General features: G+C 37.8%; 1 protein-coding gene across 6 annotated transcripts in view; it reads right to left on the bottom strand.

Annotated features, from left to right (window-relative positions):
- Window positions 1-19,773, bottom strand: part of PDE4C (phosphodiesterase 4C) — a 254,317-nt gene that overhangs the window by 69,792 nt on the left and 164,752 nt on the right. Inside the window, exon 1 of one of the 6 annotated variants that reach the window (XM_072405140.1) lies at window positions 19,273-19,645. The exons of 4 other annotated variants lie outside the window; for them this stretch is intronic. In XM_072405140.1, coding sequence (XP_072261241.1) covers window positions 19,273-19,346 — 74 coding nt within the window. In that variant the 5' untranslated portion in view covers window positions 19,347-19,645. Of the gene's footprint in view, window positions 1-936; window positions 1,673-19,272; window positions 19,646-19,773 lie in introns of those variants that run through there. One more of the 6 variants, XM_072405139.1, reaches the window with a different exon arrangement.

A 19,773-nucleotide genomic window follows, 5' to 3' on the forward strand; every position in this document is an offset into this window, starting at 1 on the left:
TAATTGGAAGTGCACAGTGGGATTGGCACTTTTTTTTTTTTACATTTACAGGAATTCATGTCACCTGATCTCGTGCATGTGCAGTGTAAGATCAGGTGGGACCGATTGGACCAGGTCAACATGGGACCGATTGGACCAGGGTCGCTGAGGGATTGGTGGCCTTCCACCTGTAACAGTAAGTCTTTTTTTTAATGACAGTTCTGCTTTAAGTTTGCTGGAAGTTCTTTGCAATAAATGCATTTGGCACATTAGTTGGCTGGTCTGTACACATTTATAACAGATGTATGGTTTGATCATTTAGCAAATAGATAAAAACGCAGTTAAATCAGATATTTCTTCACAATATTTTATGCATATACTCACGATTTCATTGTCATTGAAGAAGAGCTATGTAATTGTCAGTTCTAAAACAGCAACTATATATTTTTATGTTAGCACTAACTTTTAGCTATTATGATAACCGATACTAGCAATTAACCCATCACACATACAGGCCTTTCATATTGGGCATACATTCTATATTAAGATGCTCCACCAGCTTATAGCCAAGCAGTTAAGAGGCAGTAAGGTGGACAAGATGTTGGTCATGGAGCCGTCTAAGACCCATATTTTAGGATATTATTACACATGCAATACTGTTTCATGGGCACAGCTGAACACCTAAAATACAATGTACAATGGCAGTAGGGCACCTAAACTGATTTTTACAGGAGCAGGTCTAAATATATTTCCTAGAAGAAAAAAGAATGAACATGTACTTTTTTAAATTTAGGCTATCTTGACAAATGCATGACAAGCACACTATCACTCTAAATCAGACATTGCAGAAAACACCAGAAAGGACACTGAGACTTCCATTCCAAGACAGGTATTTATACAATCTAGCAACAGAGTTTATATTTCAATGACTATAATACAAACAAAAAAATTAGTTACCGTCTCCTTCTAGCCACAATATCGATGGGTCTGTTAACTGCACATGGTGAGCCATAGACATGCCCTTTGTATATCTTACGCCCTGCGCAGTCTGTAAGAGCCAGGAACCCACAATTTGAAGGCAAACTCATGTCCACCTCTTTGTATTTCAATGACAGCCTGACCACAACTGTACTGTGAGATGCAGTACAGGTTGTTCACAGTAAGCTAAGGTCCATATAAAACTCCTCCAAAATCTACCTTTAAAGTATGTCTCCATCATCAGTGATAGCAGGGAAGCATATGTGAGGCACAAATAATGATTTTTTTCAGAAGAGATGAATACTGTATATAATAGTTTTGTCTTTGAAGAAATAAATTCTGTTTGTAATAAAATCTGTCTTCATCATTACATTTGAATTATGTTCCTTCTTCGGTTATAAGTGTCGCATTATGTCATCCAAGCATCTGTTAAGTAGCCGGAGAAAACACCGAAGAATTTCCTTGCTGCTAAAATCAGTGCTGCAGTACTAGTATGTCTGGTGCCCCTATTTGCCTGAAGCCTCCAGAACTATATCTGTATCCGTTACCTTGGAGAACAGGGCAAAAAAGAAGCCACAAATGAGTTTCTAAAAATAGTAGCTTGCAGTAGGTGTGTAAAATGAAAATGCCAGATAGATAACGAAGTAACCCCTTATTAAAAGAGTTGTGGTGCATAGCAGAGAAGTGTCCAAAGCCCAGAACGCAGAGGTCTCATGTGGTTTTGGTGTGACAGCTGGAAAAGAGTACAGTGAAGAAATGCCACCAGCGCAGGATACTGAGCTATCTCTCCTTTAACAGCTGTGATGTCACTGTCACTGTACTCCAGCTAGGGGAGGGCCAGGCGTCACTATTTCTATGTGCAAATATTTCCCTTTAAAGCAGCACTTCCTCCTCCAAACAGAAACATTTGCAGAGAATATATACACTCCCATAGCCTGAGAAAGATTGAACTCCTATATGCAGGGTTTCTCCCTAGTTTTACTGGAGCTAATTTTAGATAGCATGATAAATTATCAAGCAATATAATCCAGCCGCAATTAGTTTTGTGTATACACACACACACATACATACACACACATACACACATACATTCACAGCCAATGACTGGCAGGGACTCTCTAGCCAGTTTTGCTCTAATAATTGTATTATTTTGAGCTAGTCATAGGTCCTATGTATACTGGTAATTTAAATCTGCTTCAGCTGCAATAATGCCCTAAAATGACCCACAATTGATGTATTTGTAGCCATTCATGTTAGCAAGGATATTGTGAAGTTGTGCGCCTGAATCACAGGTGTTGTTATGGTTGCACTAAATCATGCCAGTCATGGGGGGAATTTAGGAAAGAAAAACAGTTGTGTAGACTGGGAAATATAAAAATCTCAGTCCATTGTAGGGATAAGTGCATCTGCCTAGGGTTGGTTTACAGTGTTGCGAATCTTGCTCAAAGTTTTAATTTTTTCAGCGCACTGTATTGCATTCAATGGGTGGGGGGGACTGTTATTCAGCTCAGGTTCGTTGTAAGGCTAATAGGCAACCTATTCACAAATAAAATGAACAGTAAACTATGTATATGAGATGATTGTGATATTCTGGATATTCCATATCCTATGGAGTAGAACACAGTGAGTTGCCTTTCACTTGCAAAGTGGTACATTTAAAAATACTTAATATTTTTAATTTCCCGCCTGGTCCCACCTCCCAGGCGCTCAGTCCCACCCCCCAGCCGCATGCTTGCACAGCCTGGCCGGCATCTGCGTCCCCAATGTTCACACGCCAGGGACGCAGATGCCAGCCGAGCGTTGACAGGCTACACAGATGCTGGACGGGCATCGCTTGAAGGCACGTGGGGACCGTGTAAGACCTAAAAATTTCCTTGCAATTCCACCCCGTGTGTGCCTCAGGTTTAACACTTTTAGTACTGAAGATTAACCCAGAGCCACACTCCGGAATACGGCCAGGAAGGATTAAAAGAATATTAGATAAAATATTAAAACACAAATATTAAAACAAAGGGCCCCTATTCCTACTCACTGAAAATATATACAACACAGATAGGAATGCTATCAACAATTGCACAATACATGTTGGGTATTTCTATGCACATCAAAGTGAAAGGAATAATTCTAGTGCCAATGCGCTTCAATAAATTTTAAATAGAATATAAGACAAACAATCCGCTTTACAAGAAGACAATTAGCAGTATTTAGAATAAGTTCAGCAATAACAAATTTCATAACCATTCAGTATAGGTTCACAATGAAGGAGTTCGAAATCTCAATTACTAAACAGGTAAACAGTACATATAATCCCACATTAGCATATTTATTGCTTGGTCTCTCAATAATTTAGGATCATATCCTTTTCCCAGTGTGCCAAAATTCAGGATAAAGTCTTAGGCTATGTACATACGTTAGATCATTATCGTTGGAAAGGATCCTTCATAAACCTTTCCAAGGACAAAAGACTGAAAGATGCATGAACGAGTGCTGTACTGCACCGTTCTGCTCTATAGAGAGGGGAGGGGGAGAAAGACCAAGCGGCACTCCACAGCGCTCTCTACCCTTCACTTTTATTACGATCGCTCATCGTTCTTTGTTCGTGGATCTGCCAGGACAGATCCATGAACAATGTCAGACAAGCGCTGTACACACACTAGATTCCCGTCCAATACTAGCCCCTAGGCGATTATCGGTTGTGTATGTAGCCTAACTCTACCTACTGCAAAACATGTAGTCATAGGAAACTTAGCGGATTCAACATATTGAAAAATAACTGGAAAGCCACTCCACAGGAAGAGGAGAGTGGTGGGAGCAGGTGCAAGGTTTTCAAGACTCTAATGTCAAGATCTCACCACCAAAGTCTCTGAAGGAAATGTCGGACTATAATGGTATGTGACTCAACAACATATGTATTTAAATGAAACAGCTGGTGTGTGTGGACTGACTCCTAAACGTGAATGGTAATCCATAATCTATCATCATCATCATATCCCACTGACAGGATCTCCAGATAAGGAACTTTTCAATAAATTAACTATCTATCTAAATAGATTACAAACACTTCCATCTACTGTAACCACTTTTACTACCTAAGTGTTGCTCCCACACTTGACAGTGTTGGGGATATAAGAAATATTTATTAGTTTTGGAGGAGAGACGTGCAGAAGGCATAACAGCAGGTAGTCAGGAGAGGAATGCAGAGGGTATAAGGGTGGGCAGTATGTACAGGGGTGGATTGCGTAAAGTATAGCTGTGGGAAGTAGGTGCAGGAGAGAAATTCAGAGGGTATAAAAGTGAGCAGTCTGTGCACAAAAGAAATCTGGAATTTATAAAAACTGTATTCATAAAGCAATAATATTACACAGTGCTGTATTTTAAATATGGGTTGCAAATGTGAGACAGATACAAACCATTACGCAGGAGGAGGAGAGGACCCTGTCTGAAAGAGCTTACAATCTAAGAGGTGGGAAAAGTAGCACACAATAGGAGGGGGATATAGATTGGTGGGTAACTAGTGGGGATTTAGGAGACAAAATGGGACGAGTAGAAAAGTTTGAATAGATGAGTTTTGAGGGATCTTTTAAGTGTGTGAAAAGCAGAAGCATACCAAATAGGAAGAGAGTCTAGTTCTAAAGAGTGGAGGCAGCCCTCGAAAAGTCTTGAACCTCAACACATGCATGTGATGAGGTTATGAGTGAGGAAGACATTAATTGGTCATTGGATGAGAGAAGAGACCAGCTAGGGGTGCATTTTTCTAATAGTTCTAAAGGTAAGTGGGAATTTAATGGTCAATCACAGTGAGGGAGTGGTGTTGAATAAGTCTGACTGCAGCATTCATAGATTGTAAAAGGAGAGAGTTGGGTTAGTGGAATACCAGATAGGAGGATGTTACAGTAGTCCAGACAGGAAAATATTAATATTATAAATTATTAAGATCATGCATAAGGAGCTAGGTGGTCTGTAGGGACAGGTAGAGGAGTATTTTGATGCTGGAATGACAATGAGATTGAGGTGTTTGTGTGTGTGTGTGTGTGTGTGTGTGTGGGGGGGGGGGGGGGCATGGAAGTAAAGAGATCTGAGGATTAAGATGCAGGTTGAAATCTTTAAGGGTGATGAGGTGACAAGGGGATGATGAAGTGTGAATTGGTGGGTGGTGTGTTTGCTAAGATCAAGGACACAGACAAATGTTGTAATGACTATTCTCAGGTTTTTGAGCTCTCTTGCAGAAAGATTTACAGAAGAGCATCGAAGGGATATCTTGTAGGTAGCTTGAGACAGGTAGCAGCAGAAGTAAAAAGTTCAGGAAATAATGACAATAGGAATTAAAACAGCATAAAAACAGCACAGACTTGAATGTAGGGAGCAAATCTGCCAAGGGTTGTGCAGGCAGGTGTCAGTCCAGGAAGGTGAGCTATAAGGGGTTGTGTGATGAGATTGACACATTTGACAAATTTCACTGACACTGGATTACTATTCCTTCCATGGACACAGGGGCACCGTTCCTCCCTCTGACACAAGAGCACCATTACTTCCACTGAAACTGGGGCAACATCCCTTTTACAGACACATAGGCACCAATTCACACACAGGTGCAGGGACGCCAGTCCTTCCAATGACAAAGGAACACCATAGCTCCCACTGAGACAGTGGCACCATTCCTCCCATCATCACAGGATCATCATTCCTGCTACTGACAAAGGACAACAATTCCAACAATTAGAAGTCTGATGAACTCTTAGGTGAATCAAATGCCAAAACTATATTGTTAATATCAGAAAAGGAAGTGTTATTGTATACGTGCTTCTTTTACTTTTGTAGATGCAACAAAGTGTGCGGATATCTGCCCAAAGTGAAGTAAAGTCATTTTTAGATAGCTGTGACTGCAACAAATTTCCACATTGAAAGAATTTCTCTTACCTCTTGCTCTAGTGACAACCTAAGATTTTATATCTTCCCTCAATTTCATTCTTGGAGATGGCAATTGGGAAAATAAAGACAGGTCGTAAATCTTCCTGGCGGAGACACAGCCAGCAAAAAAAAAAACTGGCAAAGGTTCAACTCTCCTATCCCAGTGACACTTAAAAATATATTTATTTTTTTCGGTCTACAGTGAGTTTATTATAACCTACACATACATAATATGAAGTATCATTCATCCTACAGGAAACAAAACAATGACAGAATATATATATATATATAGATAAAAAAAGTACAAATTTAGATTAGGCTTGAGAATGTGTATTACAACATACAATATACACAGCACCTGGAATATATAGTAAACATGTACATAGAAATATATATGTCCCCCAATACTCCTCTCCTAACCCTTCAGGTGATCCACTTTGTTTCGAATTCTCACCCAGTTTTCTGAAAAGTCACTACATTTCATCATTTGAATTTGAGTAATATTGTGCACTAAAACACAACATCCAGGTTTATGTTTTTATATTAAAAGATTGGCTAGGTTTACTATAAACTTTTCTTGTGCAAGTAAATCTGTGATTGGGAAGAACAAATCTTGCCAATATTTAGATCCACTTTCCATCTAGAACCTGCATTATGTGTTTATTCCTAGAACATGCAGGATAATCAGTAACTTTGTTAGTAGTTCTGCATCTCCTTTCTGTTACCTCCTGATGGAGCCAGAGAGTTGTAAATAGGTTAAAAAGACAAAAATGAAGCCAACAGTACTAGTAGTTGTAAAATGTATAAATACAGAAGAAAAACTTTAGAGCTAGTACTTCGCTTCATGGGGCTAGTAATAACTGGTTTCAACCACATGTTGCTAGAATATGAATTATTATTCTAAAGGTAAGTAGTGTGCCAGAGGGATGCCTGTTTGGTCTGAAAGAAAGGCATTGTATGTAATTGTATGATTTTCCTGGAAGGGTATGTGAATAGAAAAACAATATTTTCATTGTTACAATGTATGTGGATGACATGCCCAAGATGTACGCCTCACTGTATTGCATTAGATATTGAGGATGCCTTCAATTGATGTCTTTATATTACAGTAGGCAATCGGTTTATAAGAAAATTATGCATATACTGACTAACCAAATTATATAATGTCTGTTTTAAAGACAGATTGTAAAAAGACTTTTTAATACTTTTTAAAAAAAACATGTTTTATACCAATCCTAAAACATTAAGACAGACATCTTTGGTGGCATATAAAAGTAACTCATTATATCACAATAAAACTGGATGATGTGGCTTCTTACTTCCTCCAAAACTCTGTGATCCCTCCTGCCGGTTTGTACATCCTTTAATATTGTACAAGTTGTCAGGAGGTGGCACAGAGAGTAAAAAGTCAAGCCATTTGATCATAAAGTGCTTGCATTGGTCAGACAGAATTGATAGCTGATCATCAGAACGGTATGTATATGAATTATTCTTCTATATACCTGCTGCTGTGGTGGAAGGTAGACTTGAAAACAAACCATTCCAGACATCACTAGCAATTTGTATTATGAAGAAAGTCTTTCTTATAGATCCTCAAGGATCACAATAAAGCCATAGTGCACAAAAAAATTCAAGTTAGTTTAGAAACAGTCTAGCACAGGCATGGGCAAACTACAGCCCGCGGGCCGTATACGGCCCAATATGGCGGTTTCTCTGGTCCTTTGGGTGTTCAGCAGCTCTGGCCAATGAAACCTTGAGCAGGGTTAGGAGAAGGACCCAGCTGGGGGTGGCGCACCGGCCAGAGCTGTGGAACACATCACGGCTCATAGAGGTGGGCAGGCTGTGTCCCTGCACACAACCCCCCCACTCTCCCATCACAGGCTCTGAGCTTGTGATGGGAGAGTGGGTGGGATGTCAATGAGCATAACCCGCAAACTCTCCGAACACAGGCTCAGATCTGCGATGGGAGAGTGGGAGGAGTTATGGCATCATGACGTCACATTCAGTGGCAACATGATGGCATAACCCCACCCACTCTCCCATGGGCCCGGCCCCTCTTTCAACATTTATTATGTGGCCCCTGACTGAAGGCCCCTGACTGAACCCCTGGTCTAGCAGCTTAGAAACATCTGTTTGTTTACAGTGGAAGACTAAAAGAAAAGAAGGAAAGCAGTGTAGGCTTTTTAAGGTATTAGGAGACATCTAGTTAACTATACACAAGTTTGTAACTTTCCCTACTGACCAAAATTAGTGTGGAAAGACAATAATTTCATTGTGTGTATATTGATTATCAATTTAATAAGTTTTTAAAGGTTTTGTACAATAATGATACAATACATTATAGTAATTTTATACATAATAAGTCTCCTAATGCCTTAAAAAGCCTACACTGCTTTCCTTCTTGTTCTCTATGATACTGAGTCCAATCTTTGGACAGGAAAAGCTTTGGCACCCAGACCAATTAATTGGTAATAATAACACTACCTAATTATAATTAGCTGATGGCCAGTGACATCTAGTACTTAAATCAATACAGTGGAAGACTGTCAGGTTTTTAAGAGTTCTGTGCCACTGATGTAAACTTTGAAAACAAATTTCTCCGCAATGCCTATAGCTACATAGGTGAATGTAGACATGCTTGAAGTGCTTTTACTGCTTGGTTAGAATATGAAAATACTTTAGTGTGCAAGATCTAGGCACATGTTCCGTATAAAAATAAAGTAAAACAATATTGATATGTTTCAAGTTTTAGCTGATAACAACCATCAGGTTTTCAACATACATAAATATATAATAAAATATGATCAAAAAATGATGCTCACTGCTCTTTTTATTAAAACACTGAACTAAAGTTCTGCTTTTAAAAAAATGTGATCAGGCAGGGCAATATTTTAGGTGATGTCCTTTCTGCAATAAGCACTTTTATCTGGCTCTTTGTTCCAAGGTCAAAAATGTTAAGCTTTTTGAAATGCCAAGGGATGCATTAGGTGAACATCAGTGGACTCTCAAAAAGATATTCTCCATTTTAAAATCATAGTTTTAATAACGTTATGTTAGCTTTACACTTCATTACCTAACAAATGAGAAAAAAGATAAGACCTACACTTGAATGGAAACATATATGATGCTAGAAAGGAAAATTATTTACCCATTATTATTATGCATTTCAACGGCATCAGGTTTTATAAGGTGAAACAAAAATTGTCAGTGCTAAAAGACCTTGTGATTGGCTACTCTTACATCAAATGTCTCATTGTACTGGGCGCAATACCCAGGGTGCCTACAATCCAGCAAACTTGTTACTTAGCCTTGCATGGAAAAAGGGGAGGTTCACTATATCATAAATTGATTCCTTGTTAAATTTGTAATAGTAATCTTTTTTCCCCAAAAGCCTTTATTGATACATTTTTTTTAATGCAAGGCATCTTTCAGAAATCACCTCACTACATTTTTTTTACATGAAACATGAAAATATCATTTAATAATAGGTGATTAATTGTATTGGACCTTTACTTGATAAAATGATTTTCGCCTTCCTAAGGTGTTGTGCAATAAATGACTACGAGATCTAATCTAATATTTCCTCATGATTATCCTCACAGATTTATTATTCCAATTTCAATTTAAGTTGGTGAAAAAATACATTACAATACCCAGCTTTATTCTCTGTGCAAAGTTTTTAGACACTGATCCAGAAAAAGAATGTAGAGCAGAAAATCAGGAGGAATGAAAAAGCCTGAATCAGGGTTGTACTGGGTCCACAATTCAAAATATTAAAGCAAGTGGGTTAGAATATGGCAGTCGCCATGGATGTCTCACAAGAGGTTACCTTTAACTTAAAAGTTTAAGGAGCTGTAAAAGAGATGCAGACAAGAGATAAAGGCTAGGCTTCCAGAAAGTTGAAAGGTGAAGGTGTACATCTTGATAAATCTGTGTAAAGCAGTACCAAGATCTGCTACCATATGATACAGTTTTATGGAGAATCTTTTGCTGAAGTAAACAGGAAGTTTTTGTCTACACTAGAAATGTTCTATTTTTGGTAAAAAAATGTATTTATAGACTTAATGCAAACGTTTCAGAAGTAATGTTGTTTTAAATACAGTAATTATTTGTAATCAATATATTTCTTTAAATGAGCTTTTAATAAAGTTACCAATTTTTATCAGAAAATATATATAAGAATGTAAAAACTTATAACTGATAGTATTTTGATCCCTAGATACCATGTTTCTTCATACAAATACAAAACCACCATGACTTCATTTAAAATGAAAATTCTTCAAATATTTTCTTTTTGGGAATTTGCAGATGTTTCACTGTTACTACGTGTACACTATTTCATACAAATACTTTATCTTGTGACAGAACAGTGTGCAGGTCGTCTTTCTTTTTTGTATGTCATATTTTTACTTGTTTCATTCAAATTTTAGGTAAAATGCTGACAAATTCTCTAGTTCACTTTATTGTAGCAGAAGGCAAAAACATGATTTGGATGAGCATTTTCTCATCTTATCTTATCTTTAAAACCATAATACCGTCTGCTGATTTATTTCATATGTTCTTCAATGCATAGCAAATGGTCTCTTTATAAACCTTGCCTAGTCCGTTTTTCCTAATGTACAAATATGGCATTATTATGCTTGCCTAAACAATTTATGAATGACATCTCATGAAATCACAAGTTTTGTTATGTTTCTGGGCACACCAACTAAAATTGATTTACATTTAATTTCAAATAATTTATTATAAACATAATGAATACTACAACAAAGTGTACTGCTGCCACTGTAGTATCCCAGCTTTGCCTGTCTATGCATTTGTCTTTCTGGGTATTTTTGATCCATAAGCATAAAATCCCAGGCAACCAACTCCAAAAGGTCTGAGACTAAACCCAGGACAATCATTTTGTCCTGCACTTTGTAGCTCTACCTCCTTCCATGGTACTATCTCTATAACACAATGCTATGTTATCTTGTTTTGCCAGTTATGTCTACATTTCTGGTTGCTGTTGTTTTCCTGTCTGCCTCAACTTTCTGCTTGTTTTGCAACTCCTGCAACTGCCTGGAAGCCATTTGACAAAAGTGATGCCTGTCAATTCAAGAATAGTTGCTCTTTGAACTGTTACTTAACAAAACTGCAACTTCAAAAACAATTAAAAAAAACCTTGAAAGCTTTCTCTTTTTTTTTCCTTTTTTGTTGCTGTTTATCACTTGAGAGATATCCTTTTACTTCCTCTCTAACAGATGAAAAAACACTACTGCTTCCAAAACAGGTGTCTCCACTGGAGGATTTTCCCCCTATTGCTATTCTAATGACACCTGTACTATTTAAAGTTTCCCATTGTTTTTATCCTCCAAGCAATGGTCATCAAGCAAGAAAAAGATGACAAACCTCCCCAGTGAAGACATAAACCATTCTAACCATTCCCCGCTGTATTCAACATTAAAATTAATGTAGATATACTTTTTATTATCCAATAAATGATTTCTAGTACTCATTAAAAGTAATTTTGTAGTTGCTGAGTTCAGCCCTAAAACAATTGGACTGGAAACAACATCTCTTCTTACTATAGTGCCGTATTTAGCAATATAGGGATCACACAGTGAAGAGACCAGCTTTGGTGTGGCTTTTACACTGTGACTGAGGTCATCACTACTGTTCTGCCATAGATATTGACCTAGTCTTGTTGAGTGGAAATCAATCCGACCTCAGAATTACCCTTGGGTAACCCTTGTTTATGCCATCATGAAGCAGAGCCAGCTGGATAATATTAAATTGTTTTGATAGTGTTCATCAACACTTTAATAGACATGCGAGTTAAATTGGCTGGTACAGCAGGGGATGTACTGTTATTTAATAATGTGATTTTGCACTAAGCTGTTGCTCTTATGAAAACAATGCATACAGATTTTGAGATACAGAATAGCAGTGAGATTACTGAAAAGTTCTGTGAGCCTTATTAAAAGTGGGCAATGATAATAATGTATTACAACTTAAACATAATATGTTTTGGATACGCAGCGTGATCAATCAAATCTTTTAATGGCTCGGCACATGCCTTAAAACTATAAGTCACATTACAGAACAGGGTAGCAAAGGGAAGGTGATCTACAGTGGAATACACAGTATATTGAAGTATACATACTTACACTGATTGGTCATCTCATCAAACTTTAACACAAACTGACAAAATTGCTTATGTAATCCCACTGTTTTTTATAGTGAGGGAGCTGGGCATTCCAGACTCCTAATTTCAAACTCACAAATTTTTAGGTCAATATTTTAGGATTTGGTGAATTTGGTGAATTTCCAGTATCCTTACTCCTCCCCCCCTAGCATTCTAATTCTCTCTGTATTTGAAATGTCAAAAAGGAAATGTCAAATTTGTCAAATTTTTTGAATGGAAATTTATTTTACATTGTAGGCTATAATTCTTAGGCATTCACCAAAATATGTCCAATATTTATTCACGGAGTAGACTTTAGTCATGTATCCATATGTACACCCCCATTACATGGGACATATTAGGATTTGTACTTTGCTAAAGAAAGTTAACACTGTTTTGCTTTCAGTTAAACTCACAGAATATAATATGGGCACAGAATTCCTGGCATTTTCAACAGGTTTGAAAATGAGTGCAACCACAACCTCTAGTAAACTTCAATATATTGCATTTTTCTTAGTTTTAGATATCTCTTAACCACCTTGCCGTTAAGCCCGACCTTCGTTCGGGCACAAAAAAATTGCAAGGATGGTTAACCCCGAGATTTTTCCCATCCTTACTTACCTGGTCCCCCTGTGCTCATCCAGCGTCGTTTTCGTATTCCAGCGTCGTCCTCCGTCCAGCGTCGTCCGTCGATCTCCCTCTCCAGCGTCGGGTGCCAGCGGGACCGGTAAGATGCCGGCTGGCATCTTGTGTTCCGCCAGCCGGCATCTTGTGTTCCGCCACCCGGCCGGCGGGACACAAGATGCCGGCCGGCTTCTTACCTGGTCCCGCTGATCGTCCGACGTCCTGCTCGTTCCAGCGCCGGATGATCTCTGGAGGGAGAAGCCGTCCGGCGGAGAAAAAAAACCAGACGGCTCCTCCCTGCGTGCGTGATGACGTCGGCGCGTGTGCGGGAAATTCAAATAGAAACTCATTCATTCATTTTGTATTGGATTCAATACAAACTCCTGTATTGAATCCAATACAAAATAATTCAAATAAATACAAAGTGTGTAATTGGTAAATTCAAACTGTCATTTTGTATTGGATTGAATACAAACTCCCGTATCCAATCCAATACAAAAAATAAAAAAAATGAAAAAAAAAGTAAATAACTTGGAAATTCAAATTTATATTTTGTATTTGATTGGATACAAACTTGCGTATCCAATCCAATACAAAATAATATAAAATTAATACAAAGTACATAACTGGTAAATTCAAACGCTCATTTTATATTGGATTGAATACAAACTCCTGTATCCAATCCAATACAAAAAAATAAATAAAATAAAAGTAAATAACTTGGAAATTCAAATTCTTATTTTGTATTGGATTGGATACAAACTCCCGTATCCAATCAAATACAAAATAATTCAAAACAAACCCCAATAAATACACAATCAAAGTTTTAAAAATTGCCACTTATTCCCTGGATGGCTAGTGTGTAACACTGTGTTTTATCTTACCTTTGCTGATCTTCGCCTAATTTTGACCATTTGCTGCCTGCTTTGACCTCTGCCTGGACTCCGACATCTCTGCCTGCCGCCTGCCCTGACCTCTGCCTGGACTCTGACATCTCCGCCTGCTTTGACCTCTGCTTGGACTCTGACATCTCTGCCTGGACCTGGACATCACCGCCTGCCTGACCCCCCTGCCATGGCTTCAAGCTTTGTTTATGTAGTCATGTTTAAGCTGATTTTTGTGTTTTTCCTTTAATTTTATTAAAAGTAATTTTTTTTTTTAAATGATTGTGTGTTTCAAACATTTTTTATATTCATAATATCTACTAGAACCCCTGTTCGGACATATTTCTGTAAGTTACAGGTCTACAATTTAAAAAAAAAATTTCATGAAAAACGATGGATCACTTTTGGTACAGAAATCTAGACCTCAGTGTAACGCTCAGGAGGTTAAAGTTGTAGGTAACACAAATATGGAAGCATGTATTTGTAAATAATCCACACTATTGATATCACAGTGATATCTTGCTAGCCTCAGTAACACCTTCATTTTGTAACAATCCCTTGAACCCTGGGGCCCCTAAAGTATGTTCATACCGTCACTATCCTTTATTGTGTGCTTATAGTTACTAAATCCTGTACATGCAGTTGACTATACTGTATCCTATAACATTTGCAACTTCTGACTCTCACTTTACATGTGTGTGGTCTACAACAGTTTTCTGTAGCAATATATTTATTGAAAGGCCTTTGGTGACGTCAGGGACCACACCAGACTTCAGTCTACATGTAAAAAGTATGATGAATACCTGGAGGATACAATTTTGTTCATAAAAAGAGCTACATGCATTTTTCCACAAAAAATTTTGCTTCTCAACTGTATTGAACTTTCATTTTACCAGCACATCTGGACATATGGATGATTCCTGAAGAACTCCCCAAGGAGCTTCAAAATGCATATATAGAAAATTCAGATCCTGTAGTTGCATTTAGCCATGGTCCTTGTTTTTTTTTTTTTTTTTTGTATATGCTCTGCCCTTGTAATTTTATAATTTCAGTATAGACTACTACAAAATGCCTTATAGAATGCAGAATGTGGCCTGTGAGATACTTTTCACCTGTACTGTTTAATAAAAAGCCATATGACTCCTCTTAACGTTTTCTATACCCACTTTGCTCTATTAGCCTAACATTCTAATTTACCCCAAAATACATAACAATTGTAGACATTTTTTAATTGGCACTGTTACTTTATTTGTTAAAGCAGAACTGTCAGAAAAAAAATAAAAAAATGCTGTCATATTGGGGAGTGCACTAATGTCAGATTTCAAGGTATAGCAGTGAAGGCTAGAGTCTCCCTTATCAGACTCAGGGCCTGTGTCGAAAAGTATGAACAGAAGAACATAAATTCTCCCTTATCAGGTATTCTTTTCATCATCAGATCATCATCAGATAACCCACCAGGACATACTTCCAGAGCCACTATTTTACAACACCCATTATAAAAGTTGGGACTTTGTGTCACCAGGTGTCATAAAACTCAGGCTCTTGCAAATAAAGCTGCATACACAAGTGCAATTATAGTCCCAATGACTATAATTGCACTTGTGTATGCAGCTTTATTTGCAAGGACCTTTCACAATCCTTTCCAACGACTAAAGACTGCACAATGCATGAACGAGTGCTGTACATACAGCACCTTTCTGCTCTATGCAGAGGGGAGGGGGAGAACGACGGAACGGCAACCCGTTGCCCGCTCTTCCCCTTCCCTTCCATTATGATTGTTCGTCGTCCATCGTCCATGGATTCGCCAGGACGGTCGTTCGGAGGATGGACGACGGGTGCTGTACACTCGCCAGATTCTGGTCTGATATTGGCCCTGAGCTGATTATTGGACAGGAACCATTGGACGTGTGAATTAGTCTCCTAGGACTCAGGAAAGCCTAGAAACCATTAGCCTGTTCTGGTGATCCATAAGCCCCAGACATGCTTAGTTTGATCTCTTTGAACTCCATATTTTGTGCTAACTGATAATCAGGGGGTTGTCAGTTGTCTGAACCTGAAGAATTATGAATCTAACTATATTAAGAACATCCTAGGTGTGTCCACAGAGCATTATAATCTGTGGGAACACATCCTCCCAGCCCTCATACTTCTTGTTTTTATTGGATGATCCTACTAGTCACTCCTTTGAGTATTGACATACAAAAAGCAATGTAAGCCTACCAGAGGAAGTTCTCAAACATATCATCTTGTTGTTAAGGACACTGACAGATTGAGCACTGCAGAGAGCCCAGTGACTTTGAATCATAACTGAACTTTGTATGAGCAACCTGGACCAAGGCAAACCAACTTTCATTTAAGTATTTTTCATCATTATTCACTTTTATTTTACACTGTTGCTTGTTCAGCTATTGTTCTTTGATTAGTCTTTATTTTGTTTACCTATGTAGAGCCCCTGATCCCTCCACACGTGGCCCTAAAATGTTCCTGCACTGTCCTGGATGCCTCCTGTATTCCGGCACCAGGTACCGCCATCTTTTCTTTTCTTCTCCCTACATCACTCAATCTCACGCTTAGCAGTGTGTGCATACATCACTTTTTTCCCATTGCAAGAAAAAGCACCTTCTGAGCATGCCCAAACCCGTGGCATATGTATCCCAGGAGTCTCTGTGCTCCCATTCAGTCTTTACCGTCGTAGTAGTAAAGATATAAGGGTAAGATATAAGGGTAGGGGCTTCCCCCACCCTTAAAAAAAAAAAAAAAAAAAATAGTTTAGAAAAAAAATATGATTCACATAAGGATTATCTACCCCGATTGACATGCTTCTTGCTCAGTGGTGTGTGTGACACAGACATGTAGGGTCACAATATAACAGGTGAAGCTGTAAAGACCTTTTTATGAATAATTTTAAATACATTGCTGCCAAATGTGTAGATACCTGGGAGCTGCTGGTGTAGTTCATAACCAATAAATGTATGCCAAAAGATTAGGGAGCAATGTTGGATGACAGACAGAAATTGAAAATGACTTTATGTGGAGAAGTTACAATCACCAGATTTCTTAGTGGTAATAAATCTGATTGCCACTTTATAATCACCAATTAGCATTCATCACTTTGCAGACTACAATGGAGATTAGGGTGTTTGAAAAAAAACACTGCTATCTCCAGTTTTGAAGTATAACTGCTAAATTGTGACTACCACTACATTATTATTTAATTAAAGACTACAATAGACTTAAGCTGCGTACACACTTGCAATTTTTGTCGTTGGAAAGGATCTTTCACGATCCTTTCCAACGACAAGGGGCTGCAAGATGCATGAATGATGCTGTACATACAGCACCGTTCACGCTCTATGGAGAGGGGAGGGGGAGAGCGACGGAGCGGCACCCTGCTGCGCGCTCTCCCCTTCACTTTCATTACGATCGGCTGTCGTCCATCGTCCGTGGATCCGGCAGGTCGGTCGTCCGGACGATGGACGACACCGACTGTACACACGGAAGATTTTCACCCGATAATTGGCCGATGCCGATTATCGGGCGATAAAAATCTGCCGTGTGTACGTAGCTTTACATTGTGGTCATACACTTCTCTATAACAATAGCAGTACACTACTACTCTAAAATTGGTGAGTGGCACTCTGATCAAGTTAGGATCAATTACGGATTGCTACTGTAAAAAAATGTATTACTCATAAAAAAGTGGCAATCTTTTTTCTGCTCCCAATCTTTGATAAATAGGCTCCTAATTTATACAACTCTTTTTGCATGGCTACCTACATCTGGCCACCAAATTTATACAAACCAAGTGCCACTCTCTCCAGACTATATACACTACCAGGGGTGGTCTAACTAACCAGGCTTCCTAATGTCAAATTAGATCTGGGACAGTTATTTTGTAAGTCAATAATTATTTGTTTTTTGGTGATGGTACTAGATATCCAAAAGCACTGGAGCAACTCTTCCCTCAGTTTCCTTATTAACACCAAGAACACCTTTTTAGAGAAGCAAACAAACTGCTGTTATTAATCACATTACTTATAGTACATATATACATTTTTAGCTTTAAAAATTGTACTACCAACTCTAACTTCATGGTTTTAAGGCTCAATTTGTTATATGCAAATTATTTATTATTATATATGATATGCTCCCATTTGGTGGACTACAAAAAATATGTAAAAAATGTACATGTACCTAAATGTGGCTTGTACCTTGTAACTTGTAAACTACATTTTTTGGTGTGTGTGTGTATATATATATATATATATATATATATATATATATATGGGAGGGATGGTATTACTGAGTTGGCAGGACCAGAAGTTCTAATTGACCTCTGTTGTGGACAATTGCATGTCATAGTGCTGCAAGCGTCCTCAGGGGGCAAAGTCAGAGTAAAAAAAATCTGTGCACAAAAAAGATAGTAGCAGTAACAGTCCAAAGGGTTAACATCTAAGCTAGTCTGACTCATTGCAAATTTGCTTTTCAGTAAGTATTTTTTTCAACCTGCCAGTGACAATTTTGCACAACAGTTCTTCTTTAAGCACATGAACTACATGAGTAGCTTTGTAACATGGAACAACTGTGCTAGCAGTTCAATGAAGTGTACAGGAAATAGCTATCTGCTGCACCCACTGTTTCAGTGTCAATTGTGTAGTTATGTGTATTGGTATGTATATTGGTATGTTTTCAATACACAAACTGGTGCATGTTTCAACTCCTCAAAAGTGTACATTCAAGTCACACAAAGGAAACCAATAATGCAAGCACTGACATGTCTAAGGGCTTAGGGCAAACTATTAACAAACCATTCTAATAGTAGTGACATCCTTAAAAGGCTTTCTTCTAGCTTACCTCCAACACTTACATGTGACAACTAAAAAGCATACATGTTGTCAGTAATGCCTTTTTTGTGCACAACAGAAAAAGGAAAAATAAACAAATAGAAATCATTTATATTTTAAAATTTAAACTAAAAATAGAAACCCATTCATTAACAGATTAAAAATCCACAACCTGATTCTTCCCAATTAGAGACAATTCTTAGTGGTATGATAGTTCAACACAGTATAGGTTGTTCAGCAGCATGGAGCATAGCAATATTTTGTATATTTTAGCTTTGTAACATATTTTTAAATGTATTGAAAACATTCCTGGGGGACCTAAACTAAGTATATTATTAAAATAATGATGTAAAACTCAAGCTTGGCTCTGTCCTTCAAGTTCCCAAGTGCACCCTAATTGATGGACTAATAGAAAAGCTCGGAAAGCAGATGTAAAGCAGCATTTTACAGAACAAGTTGAGCTTTGCAAACAACAAAAGCAGCATATGTCACTGCTGATCATTTCATCAAATATTCATTTTGAATTAGCTACATTGGTAGTTCAGTGTATGATAACCAGAACCAGTTTGCTAACACTGCATAAAAAACACTATTTTATTAATAAAGAAAAAATTAAGGGATTTTTGTGAATCTCCAGCATCAAAAGCAACACAATAGTAAAATAGTAATAAAAAATAATTCTGAGATGTAAAAGACAATTCCTTTTTTGTAATCTTGTTTCTATAAAAGTGATCTACTTACTTTATTATATCATATGGAGAAACATACAACTACTGGATCTGTTCTTTTTGACAATTTCATTTATTGTATACTGAGTTATTCACTTTGAGCTGGTATGTAATTTTTTCTCAATAAAGAATTTTAAAAAAGTGATAATTTTTTGACCTACCATATACAAGAATGTCTTCGTATTGGGAAACGTGTGTAGAACAGCATTCTGTCAGTCCTCTGGTGAGACTCCATGGGAAGGAAAGATAAATACTGGAATGCGTTATAATGTTAAAGATAATCCACAAATTGTCCCATGATTAATTATCCACTATGGATAAGAGAGATTATGTCCAGGCACTGCCTTCCTTTAAGGTCTGCATTACTTGTGCTCCTTCTGATGCTGCAAATAAACTTTAAAGTTCAACTAGTTTGGTTATCACTTTTGAATGTGAAAAATGAATGAAAAAAAGTTGTGGTATTTTCTGTAATATTCTTTGGAGGAATCCTTTTGAACTTGTGTTGTTAAGAGGCAGAAGGAAGTGTCTCCCAAGTTTGTGACCATACCATGTGTCCTGATCTCCATCAGTTGCTCTTTAAACTGTAGCTTTGTTTTGATCTGCAAATCAGAGGCTGGTACAATGCACTTCCTGTGTGTGTGTGTATGTGTGTGTGTGTGTGC

Source organism: Pyxicephalus adspersus, chromosome 3 (assembly GCF_032062135.1).
Source record: "Pyxicephalus adspersus chromosome 3, UCB_Pads_2.0, whole genome shotgun sequence".
Lineage (NCBI taxonomy): Eukaryota > Metazoa > Chordata > Amphibia > Anura > Pyxicephalidae > Pyxicephalus > Pyxicephalus adspersus.